This window comes from Myotis daubentonii, chromosome 1 (genome assembly GCF_963259705.1).
Source record: "Myotis daubentonii chromosome 1, mMyoDau2.1, whole genome shotgun sequence".
Classification (NCBI taxonomy): Eukaryota; Metazoa; Chordata; class Mammalia; order Chiroptera; family Vespertilionidae; genus Myotis; species Myotis daubentonii.
The window spans coordinates 182956522-182969072 of NC_081840.1; the positions used below are offsets into that span (position 1 = coordinate 182956522).

Consider the following 12551-nt stretch of genomic DNA (forward strand, 5'->3'; position numbering starts at 1 on the left):
GGGAAGTGTGGAATAGAGGAATGGAGGAGGGAAAGAACAAGAGCAAGGAAAATCACCCTTGAACTCTGCTTTTCCTCTGGCTGAGCACTGCCATTCAAAGAGCAAAATCCCCTAGAATTCCAACCACTGGAGAACAAAGAAAAAGGCAATTGGTTTTTGACATTATAAACTCCGTGAGGACAGGGACTGTGTCTTCATTCATTTCAGTATGTTAAGCAGAGATGAACAAATCAGATACAACTCCTGTCCGCATTAAGCATAGAGTCTAGCATTCTAGAGTTGTAAATGCTAGTGCTTATGGGGCTCAGGAAGGTAGTGTAAATCTTCTAAATAGGCCTGTGTGATGGAATAGGCAACAATGAGGACTGTGGTGACCTTCGGAGATCATGCTCTATCCAACAGAGACGACAGCTACTCATGCCAACCTCCTGTCGCATTCCGGGAATACAAATCCAGTTTTGCCATATCTTCTGACTTAGAAGAATCTCAATTTTTGTATGGTATGTTTTCTGATTTTTAAAAGGCAAATATTAAACATTTTGAAACACTGGAAGATTCTGTGGGCCAAATACAACCAGAGGGTTTTCACTTTGCCACCCCTGGTCTCGTTACTATTAACTTACACAATGGCTGGTACACAGTAGGTGCTCAAAAATATTTGTTTAACCTAATACATATATTTCATCTCCATGCTTGAACCTTTAATACATAAATTAATGAGTGAATACATGGATACATACATACATAATGACTTCTTGCTATCATCAGAGAAAGTCTAAATGCATGATGACAGTATTTTCCCAAGGTGGGGGATGAACATCTATAGTAAAGGGGCATCACTGGTAAAAGAACTGTACAATTCAGGACGAGCTTCACCTTTGCATGTCTTGGTGGAGAAGTCAAGATAGTACTGTGGGGCACAGTTCTCATTCTGACAATCCCCAAAGAGCAGGACCTTGTTTGGATCTCGGCAGGAGGTACAGCTGGCCTGTGAATCACAGCTTCCACAGTGCGGGTTGCATGCTGAGCAGATAGGAAAAGAAAATGACCAGATGATTACAATTGCAAATACTGACATACTGATCAAACCTAGACAGATGCTGCAAAGAAACAAAGCCCAGCTCCAACCTGTTCCTTAATTATGGCTCATAGCCCTCCCCTGTGATCAACAGAAACAGAGAATGTTAGTCTTATTTTCCAACATTAAAAAAAGATAATCTTATTTTCCAGAAAAGATAAATGATAAACCCACGAATGGAAATCCCACATTCAAATTGCCTTTGTGATTCAGCAACAGAATTTATACTTAGCCCAAGATCTCTGAAATGATAGATAGTCCAGAGTTTTATTTGAACCTTACTTCTTAAGGAATCAAGCCCCCTTAGTTAATGACATAGATTCAGAGTTTATGTGATGTCAAGATTAAAATTAGGCATTAACTTTAAGATACAATGGACTTAAAGGTGACCTGGCTTACTGATTTGCCCAGTTGTGATTCTTAGCAACCATTTACTTAATTTAGGCATTGAGGGATGATTCCTAAATCTGATCACACTCCCATCTTCCCTAACTGAGCAACTGGCATTTCTCCATCTACTCAACTATTCATGCTAGAATCCTGGGAGTCTATTTTGACAGCCCCTTTTCCTCACTCCCAATCACTCACTGGATCCTATTTATTGGAACTCTCCTATGTAATTCTCAGAACTTTTTGCTTTTCTCCATATCCACACATGCCACCAATAGATCCAGCATCATCATCTCCTGTTGGACTGCTACCATAGTCTCCTAATTAGTTTCCCTAAATCTAATCTGACCCCCTCGCAATCTATTTTCCATGTTTCCACAAGAGTAATATTTTCATTCATATTGCTCAAGCTCCAGAGGTCAATTTCATCTATACATTTATATTTTTCCTGAATCCTGAAAAATTAATTTCCAGCTTTCATTTCTACAAATATTGCTCCCTACAAATATTGCTCCTCCATCATTCCCTTTATTTGTCCCACCTATACATTTTAACTCACATATTTGAATCCTCTCAATATAATCTCCAAGTCTCTTGTCTTTAACTTGTACTCATTCTCCAGGCTCTTCTTCAAGAAGGCCTTCCCTGATTCTCCAGTCTAGACTAGCTCTGCCAGTTACTGTTTCTATAACACTCCATACATTTCTTTCATGCCATATATAACCATTTTCATTTAAGTGATTATTTAATATCTGTATCCGTTAAGCTAAAAGCTTCATAAAAGTAAAGGCCAGGTTTGCTTTGTTCCTTGCAAGAATCCCAGCACCTAACTGGTTATCTATCATCTTGTAGGTGTTTAGTAAACACTTGTTACATAAATGAAAGAAGCCAGATATTTTAATTATATACCCTCCAGCACTAGCATCTCTACCTCATTCTGAAATCTTCTCTAAGTATAGGTCACAGGAAAAGTCTACAGAGTGATCAAGGGAGTTTTAAATCTATGGGGTATCAAAGCATGAGGCACACTGCAGGAAAATCACCTCCCTGTGAAATAAAAAGAAAGAAAACCTCTTGTTTTACCTATAAGAAAAAGCAATGATATAACATATTCATTAGATTTGTAATGAAATGTCCCATAAAAATTCTAGATGGGAGTTTCAGATAATTTGCGAATAGTTAGAAAAGAATATTTTAAATGTTGGAAACTTACATGACAGTAAACTTTTATCCTTCTTTTGTTTTAATAGGATTTCTACACATGGCGCATCTTAATTTTGGCAAAGTGTTTGATAATGATCCCAAAGATAAACTTGTGAATACAAAAATAAAGGGGTCTAGTAGTTGTAGGTGGTTTTAAAGATGGTTGAAATGCATAGTCAAACGTGACCAGGAAATCTTTGTAATTGGTAAAAGAAATGTCTAGTAGAGTAATATGACCAAGTCATTATTTTTTACTTGATCAATATTTTTATTAGTAACTGTTAATTAATGAAAACAATGATGTCATACTAATGATATTGAAATATGCCATATATACCTATATAGGAAACACAGTAGTTAAGTTTTACCATCTGAAAGAATAACAACTCAAACCTATTTTGCCAGTTGAGGCAATAAACTAAAAGTAATAAGATAAAATAAAGAAAACTATAAGCCCTACATTTATGTTCCATAACAAATGGACACAAATAGTGGATACAAAAGGCCTTAGATAGCAATTCCTATAAAAAAGGATCTGAAAGTTTTAGTTGATTAAAAGCGTATTACAAGTGTGATATGGTTACTAAGGAAATGAATACACTCTTGAGCTGAAGAGCCTACATGTAAACTAAATGTCACCTGGAACCCTCTACTTGATAGGGAGCTGCAAAAAGAGGCCCAAATGCCAGTTCCTTGGACTGGGGTCACAGATCAGTACACAGCTGAGTTTCCTGTAATACTTCCTCAAGCCTCTGTCTGCCTCCATGTTCTTGAATCCTTCTATGCAGTGTTTCATTTCACCTTGCCACCTCAATGTAAAACTCATCCCCTTCACTGACTTCCAAAATAATATAGATTCACAATAAGCATCTTGAAACGTTAAGAGGATTTGGAGGGATGCACTAGTGTCACACTGAGAAGCACAGGCTTCCACTATTCCTGTCTGAACCATTCTTCCTCTCTCATCTATCCCCTCACCCTTCTCCAAGGCAATCTGCAAATGTGCTTGTCTCACTCAGGGCAGTTCTGCACATACCAGAGCCCCTTAGGTCCTCAGCTTCCATCTTCAGAGAGATGTGGGTAAGGACCATTTCTCCAACCTATAAGGTATTAGTCCTATTGCAGTCATGTTGGGATGACCACATCTGGAGTAGCAGGTGCAGTTCTCTAAGGTCACTGACTCCATGGTTAGTAGACAGTGAAGAAAGAGATGAGTGAACTAGTGATTAATTTACTTGCTCAAGGTAACAAAGCTAGTAAGTGGTAGGTAGGATTTGAACTCCTGACGCTTGAGCCAACTCTCCTAACCACTACTCTATAATTGCTCCAACATGGTATTTCCTAGGACATAAAATTGAAATATCAGCACTGTATTTGTTAACTTTCATTTTCAAATGAGAAAGTATAACTATATATATATTGCAAATGACACTTCAATGATTGAAATAAAGTCAGCCACCTCAGTCCATTTTTAAAAGTGTTCTGTCATCTGTGAAGGATTTCCTAATTTGTTCCCTCAGATTTGCCCTTTCCCTAATTTATCCTAACTCTTTGTTTTGCCTGACTCAGTAATTAATCATATTTTGACTTCTTTCAAAATAATAAGACATCTATACAATTAACTCTCATGCAAGACAAAATAACTACTGTTTGGGCAGAAACTTAATACTCTGTGCATGTCAAGCCCTCCATATTGTCAATATTCAACAAATACATGTCAAAAACAAATTGAATCCAGGGAAGTACTGAGGTCACTGGTTGTGTGCTAGAATGATCTCTGCTTAGGACCTTGTAATTCAAATGCTGAAGGAAACAATAAAAGGAAATAGACTAATATTTTTTATTTTTTAATAAATTAACTACAGAACAGAGAGATTAAATAAATAACTGACCCAAGATCACACATCTGGTACTGGCAGAGGAGAGGCCCAGCCCAGCACTTCGAATTAGGGTGATATCTGATTAAATCTGCTAATGGCATCCATATGCCTTTTTAGATTAATTTTCATCCTTTTATAAAAATAAAGGCTAAAAGTAAGAAAACAGAAGCAAGAGGAAAAGAGAGAAAACTCATGTTTTAAAACCTACATTGACAAGAATGGCTGTCATCGAGATAGTGCCCTGGGAAGCAGGTGGTGCTGCAGGTGCCAAGGTGGGACAGAACGAGGCCGGTGTCACATGAGGAGCAGGAAAAGGGCCCTCTGCCCTGGCAGGTTCTACAGGAGGAGTGACATTCTGCAGAGACACAAAGAGAACCTATGAAGCCAAACTCCTTTCCAAAGTAGTATCCTAAGAACTGTTCATAAAAGCCCGGTGCTGGGGTGGGTGTGGGAAGGAGGGGGTCGATGGGGGGGAAGGGGGGCATCTGTAATACCTTCAACAATAAGGATAATTTTTTTAAAAGCCCCAATGCTGAGAGCATTAGCTGGTCTGATTTATTATCACAGTGTGCACCCTCTGCTCCCCTTCCTACCCCTCTCCTCCCCACCCCTCCCCGCCTTTTCCCCTCCTAGTCTCTCTCTCTCTCTTTCTCTCTCTCTCTCTCTCCCCCCCCCCACCCAAGTCTCCTCAGCTATTACCTGAAAGAGAAGCTCAACAGGTGCCACCAGCTCCTGTGTCCAGCACGCACTTACTTTTACAAGCTCCTTTCTCCGCGTAATATCCAGAAGGGCAATCAGGAACACAGTGGTCCCCCAGCAGCAGGAACTGGGTGTTCTGGCACCTCAAGCAGATGCTCCCGGGGTTGTGGAGATCAGCTGCACATTGCTGGCACAGAGGATGGCAGTCTGGAGAGGGCAAGGGAGCACAGAGAAAGCAGATGATGGAAGCACCAAGACTCATCACTACACCAAAAGGGCAGATGGAACTGCAATTACCACCGTTGCAGCACAGACAGCTTGAGTGCCCAACGGCAGTATCTGGCAGTACAGCAGCAGTGAGGGATCTGCACAAATTGTGTGTTTGAGGATTTTAGCAAATGGCCAGGCCCAGCACATCAATTGAGTTTTCATCCCTTTCCAATTGAACGACCTTCAAGTTCTAGGGCAGCTTGTGATAGAGATACTTGCGAGGGGTATACAGCGAACTGTCAGACTCACAGAAACGGTATCATCGATACTATCACCATTGCCCCATGAGCTCCGAGAACTCGAGGACAGCATGCACCCCCTTCCCCGTGCTTCTGAGCTGTGCTCACTGCCCTCCCAGATTCGGTCTTCCAGAGGCAGTATACCAGTCTCAGGCACTTGTACGGGGGATTGGAGTTAGTAAATCATTGGGTTCAGATAGTGGAAAACTTTAATTTTTAACTAAAGGAAAATTTATGACAAAGAGTTATGAGTTGAAAATTCATTTTCATGACGCGAAACATAGCTCGCGGAAGCTCTGTTGTACCAGTTATGATTGAAGCTATAAGACAAATTATCTGGTATGGCCAGCACTGCCTCTTGTTCTCGCCCATATAATAGACATCCTTTAATTAAAGAACTTGATTGTGTTCATCTCCCATTTAGGTGAAAACATCTGTCCTGATAATTACCCTTTAAGTCCCATTGACCATCCTCCATTCCAAATGTGGAAGAAATACACAAATCCATAATTACCCACCAAAATAAAAGAGGAGTAAAAGTCCAAGGAAAAAGAAGAGAGAGCTCTGGTTATAAGGCCTTTCCATCTTCCCCTTTGGATTCAAAGCACTGTTTGTACTTGCTAATGTCTCACTCAGGGACCAGATAGTCTTGTTTCATCTCAAAGTCTTGTAGATATAGACTGGGATAACTACTGATGTTTAGACTAAAAACAATCCTGTCATTGAAACAGATTGCTGACCCCTGAACTCTACTAAAACAGGTCTTTCTCTCTATACCTTCAGTCATACATTTTCTTAACTGCTGATCATCTGAGATGTGTTCCCTGTGCAAGAAGCAGATTTGAGTCCCATACCCAGCACCTGCTCACCTGCATGAGAAGCCATGCTAGGACTTTTATAGTGACTCCAGCAGTTGAAGCAAACGTCCTCAAAAATGCTGACCCTCCTGAAGCAGGCAAACTAACAGCCCCTGACCTTTCTCTGAACTTTGGGAGTTTCAAGTTACAGGCAGCCTTTGCTAGTATTAGGAACAATTCTGAATATCCTAAGAGCCAAACTAAGCCTCATGACAGCCCTTCAGAGATTCATAAAGGAGATTATGACTGTATGGAGAGAAATATGATAAGGAGGCAATTTTCCTTGACTTAATGTATGGTTTCCACACAATGCCAAACTTTTTAAAATCTTTATTCCTGTGCCCTACTCACAGTGCCAGGAGCACAACCCTACATGTACAAAGGGGAGACTCGGAAAAGCTTTAAAAGCTGCTGGGGCAAATGGAGGAGGCTGTGCTTTGTGATTACCTAAATGCGTGGATACATGTTCCGATTGGGCCCATTACTGACTCAAGGCGCGATTAGTTGAAAGGTCATGGCCTCTTCCTCTTTAAAGCAAGTACTTGCAGAGAGTTCTGGGCTCAGGCATGCATCAACAAGGTCTGCAGGTGTGCAGAGATCTAAACACTAGTTGCAACTAACTGCAGCTTTCTCTAGTGTGCAATTAGAGAAATGAAAGAGTAATCACCCAGGGGATGCTTTGAAGAGAAAGTAAGCAGGTCTCGGGAGTATTCTGTGGGTACAATAAATAAATATTTATGGATTTGTCTTATCTTAAGGATCTCTAGAAACTGTTAAAAAAAAAGGAGCATAATGTGTAGTATTATTTCTAAAGGAAGATAGAGCTGAGTTATGGACGCTCCTTCACACCTCATGGCAGCTGCTTTTAAAACTTTATTGCTCTTCTCAAGTCACCACCCCCACCTGCCCACCTCCTCCCTTCCCAGGTTATTTCATCTTCTACTTCTTTCAGCCCTTCAAGCATGAGCACCTTCAATTCCTCCCTGTCAACCTCAGCACATCTGTATTTACCCATTTTTATTTCAATCCTTCTCTCACAGAATGAAATGGCTAATTCTTCCACCTACATTCTTTTTTGTTATTGTTATTAATCCTCACTCAAGGATATTTTTTCATTGATTTTTAGAGAAAGTAGAAGGAAGGGGAAGAGACACAGAGAGAGAAACATCAATGTGAGAGAAATACATCAATGGGTTGCCTCCTGCACAAGCCGCAGATAGGGCTGTGCATTGAGGCTGCGACTGAGGTGCACGCCCTTGACTGGAATCAAACCCGGAACCCTTCAGTCCTTGGGCCCATGCCATTGAGTCAAACTGGCTAGGCTTGACCAATTTTCAACATTATTTGAAATTCAGCATTATTGCATACTTTCCCTCATCTCTATTTACTTTCCTTGACTCAACTTCCAAATCTCAGGCCTCTGCTTCTCTCCATGGTTTCATGTTAAGTTTTAAGACATATCACTTGCATGATGGAATGAGTACCCAGAGGCAAACAGAAACCAATAACTGACAACTGAAAATATAAAACTATCAACTGAAGGCTGCCCAAAGCATCACATTAATCCAAGTTGGGTTATAGTTTTACCTCACACACATAACTACCCGAGTCTGGAAAGTTGAACTCTCTAACTGTTTTGGTTCGCTACCTGTATTCATTCGTTATTCATTCATCCACAATTTAAAAAGTCTTCTAAACACCCAATCTCATGAATCGATTCATTCCAAAACAGCAATGTGAGTGGGTCCCCTGGTAATACACTCATGCAAACCTCCATCGTATACAAGTCCCCAACAGAAGAGCACTTAAATAAAAATGCCCTAAAGTTGATCTGAAAGTTGACTGACTTTTATTAAACCAACCAGAAAAAAAGAGTAAATTCCTAAAACCCAAGAAACACCTTTGTCTTAAGAAGCTTGACATCAAAATCACTTTGTAGGGGAAAGTATCTTGGGAAAGCTCAAAATGAGTGATGATGTGCAGGGAAAAAAGCCAAAAATCAGAGCAACCAGGGCTTGAGGATTAATACCAGTGTTCTGACTTGTAATCAGAGAAGTATAGTTCCCGAGGGCAGCCTACAGAATGCAGGCACGGCAGGCTGAAGTGGCCAGTCCCACCGGGCACCACCAGCAGCAAGCCCAGGGCACCACTGTGACCTTCTTTCCAGGACAGGGGCTGAGTGGGACTTGAATGAGGATCTTGAGGTTTTATTTTTCTGAATACAGAGTGAAGTATGATTGTAAATATTAAGAACATTTTTACAGAGTTTAAATAAGCATAAAAATCACCCTATGTAGGCCTTTCAGATGAAATACTAACATTTCTTAGTTTTCTATACAATTATATATATATATATATACATTTTTAATAAATTAGGTGATATTAAACATTGTCATGTAATATCTTTATTTTTACTCAATATCATCAGCATTTCCATGTGTCATTAGACACTCTTTGTAAACATAATTTTTAGGGGCTCCATGATATTCAGTAAAACAATGATAACACCTTTGAATGTTTTAAATTATAGGTGACCCTTGAACAACACAGGGGGTTAAGGGTACCAACCCCGTGTGCAGTAAAAAATTTGTATATAATTATGACTTCCCTAAAATGTAATTACAGTCATCCCTTGGTATCTGTGGAGGATTGTGTCTAGGACCTCCTGTGGATACTAAAATCTGAGGATGCTCAGTCCCTTATAAAATAGTGTAGAACAATGTATACAGTTGGCCCTCTATATTGTTAGATTCTTAAACATGGATCAAAAATACTATTTTCCCCTGGCCGTTGTGGCTCAGTGGATTGAGCACCAAGAGGCCACCAGTTGGATTCCCAGTCAGGGCACATGCCCAGGTTTTGGGCTTGATCCCCAGTAGCAGGTGTGCAAGAGGCAGCCCATTGATGTTTCTCTCTCACATTGATGTTTCTATCTCTCTTTCCCTTTCCCTTCCTCTCTCTCTAAAAAAAAATCAATAAAGATATTTTAAAAATATTATTTTTGATATGCGGTGGTTGAATCTGTAAAACCCAGAGACATAGAGGATTGATTGTGTATTTACTGAAAAAATATCCATCTATAAGTGGACTTAGATTGTTCTAAAATCATGTTGTTCGAGGGTCAACTGTATTTCCTAAAAGACAATGTCAAAAGAGTATAATTCATATTATTATTATAGCTGACATTTGTTGAGCTCTGAATGTATATCAAGCACTATGCTAATTATTATAAATACATAATCACATTAGGAAGATGAAGTAGGCATTGTTTTTATTCCTCTTTGAAAGACAAAAGAAACTGAGACTTCGAAGTTAAGCCTTTGCTTGCACACACCATAGCCACACCGACTCCAGAGCATACACTTTTAACTACTAAGGACATGAAAAAATGCAAAATGCTTAATAAGTATTAAATTTTTCTTCGAGAAAGCTTGTATCAATTTAAATCTCAAAGAGCCATTCATGAGACTGTTTCATTATAACTTTGCCTGCACTGAGATGTTAAAAGGAGTAAAACAATCTTGGCTAATTTGGCTGGTGAAAACTGGTATTACATCATGAGATTAAACACTTTAAAAATATTTTCTTTCAAACAACGAAAATATTTAACATCTAGTGTACTCATAGAGCTTTCAATATGGTGGAGAAAAGTGACCCTGGATGTATAAAATATGTAAAACCAAACAACAATCTGAAATATCAACCAGTGAGCTCTCTCCTCGTCCACTATAACCATCCCCCATTGGGCCAGGAAGAAAGGTATCAGAATCAGGCCTATGAAGATACCAAATTCAAAGAGCCCAGAACAGGTGAAAGAAGGAAAAACAGACTTGAATGTGCACTGGAGCTATTAGACCCAGTCCTCTCCCCACCAACGTAACCCCTACACTCTCCACCTTTGTTCCCCAGCCTAGAAAAACCCTTCACTCTGGAGAGGAAGAAGAAGCAGAGAGACCATTTGCTTTGCCCTTGCCCTACCCCCTTGCAGAATAGGTTGGTGGCAGCCCAGTGGAATATCTAAGAATCCAAGAATAGAGTGGAGTTGGGCTGTGCCTCTTGCCTTAAAGAGGACTGTCTCCAAATGGAGTCCTGTATCACAGGGCAATGGAGACGGTGGCACAGCAGGACGAGCAAGAAGGGAGTGTATGGCAGACACTGAGACACAGGACTGCCAGGAGTCTGTTACTAACACTCCATAAAACGCTAACAGGACAATGAAAGCCTATAAGGGGTATCACTCAGTCCAGAAGGCAGTGGAGGCTTGCTAGAGGAGGCTGAGACAGGAACACTGTGTGTGGCTCAGCCACAGGAGCCATACAGGACCTAGGTGGGTCAGTTTTGGAATAGCCTGTAAGTCATGAAAAAGGGTATAGATTTTATTCTATAGGCAACTGGGGGTCAGTTTATAAGTGTGTTTGTCTTTCACCAGTCTATTTACTGAGCTATCTGCTTTTAATACAGATGTGAATGGGAAATTATTGTATGAAAGGTAATTAGTGATGGGAGAAGACATTAGAACTACTGCAGAAAACCAACAATCCAAGAAAACATCCAGCAGCTCTCAATACGAAACCTGGGGGTAGGACCTCTCCTGTTCTCTCCCCTCCTCCCCTCCATTATGAATATAGAAGGCCCTTCTCTGTCAATAACATCCCACAGCTGAATTGCCCTCCAGGGGCTTATGCTAGATTAGGTAAATTAAGAATATTAATTATGATGTGTCTTGGTGTGGTCCTCTTTGGATTCCTTTTGTTTGGGGTTCTCTGCGCTTCCTAGACTTGTAAGTCTATTTCTTTCACCAGGTAGGGGAAGTTTTCTGTCATTATTTCTTCAAATAGGTTTTCAGTATCTTGCTCTCTCTCTCTACACCAAGACACGTCATAATTAAAATGCCAAGAGGAAAAGACAAAGAGAGAATCTTAAAAGCTGCAAGAGAAAAACAGTTAGTTACCTATAAGGGAGTACCCATAAGATTGTCAGCTGATTTCTCAATAGAAACTATGCAGGCCAGAAGGGAGTGGCAAGAAATATTCAAAGTGATGAATAGCAAGACCCTACAACCAAGATTACTTTGCCCAGCAAAGCTATCATTCAGAATTGAAGGTCAGATAAAGAGCTTCACAGATAAGAAAAAGCTAAAGGAGTTCATCACCACCAAACCAGTATTATATGAAATGCTGAAAGGTATCCTTTAAGAAGAGGAAGAAGAAGAAAAAGGTAAAGATAAAAATTATAAATAACAAATACATATCTATCAACAAGTGAATCTAAAAATCAAGTGAATAAAAAAATCTGATGAACAGAATAAACTGGTGAATATAATAGAATCAGGGACATAAAAAGGGAGTGGACTGACAATTCTCAGGGGGAAAGGGGTGTGGGGGGTACGGGAAGAGACTGGACAAAAATCGTACACCTATGGATGAAGACAGCGGTGGGGGGTAAGGGCAGAGGGTGGGGTGGGAACCGGGTGGAGGGGAGCTATGGGGGGGGGGGGGGAAGAGGAACAACTGTAATAATATGAAGAATAAAGATTTAATTTTAAAAAAAAGAATATTAAGAATATTAGAACATAGGTATATGAAAGCTATCATGACCAGGCATGGAAATCTGGGGTGTCCCTTAGGAAAAAAAAAATAACATAAACATACCACTGGTTTGTCTCCCAGATAATGACTGAGGAAGATCTTTTCACAAATTGTCAGTTTCTAATACACCTTTAAAAATGTAAACAGAGTAGAATTTGGCCACATCAGTTGTACCTAGAAGGTGGGCCCTACCTATTTGTTGAATGAAAGAAAAAAATTATTGGAGTAATAGCACTAGGAACTTGGGAAGTTTGGGGCCCTTAAAAAGTTTGATATGCATTGCACCACCTGGTTTTCAAAAGGTACTTTAGGCTAAGAGGGAAGGCGCTACTCGGCAGTGCATGTGA

At 40.1% G+C, this 12551-nt stretch overlaps 1 protein-coding gene across 1 annotated transcript in view; it reads right to left on the reverse strand.

The window, feature by feature from the left end:
* FRAS1 (Fraser extracellular matrix complex subunit 1) overlaps positions 1-12551 on the reverse strand; it is a 456634-nt gene that overhangs the window by 173555 nt on the left and 270528 nt on the right. Inside the window, exons 21-23 of the mRNA XM_059667675.1 lie at positions 5305-5457; positions 4760-4906; positions 877-1023 (exon numbers count right to left, since the gene is read on the reverse strand). Coding sequence (XP_059523658.1) covers positions 877-1023; positions 4760-4906; positions 5305-5457 — 447 coding nt within the window. The remainder of the gene's footprint in view (positions 1-876; positions 1024-4759; positions 4907-5304; positions 5458-12551) is intronic.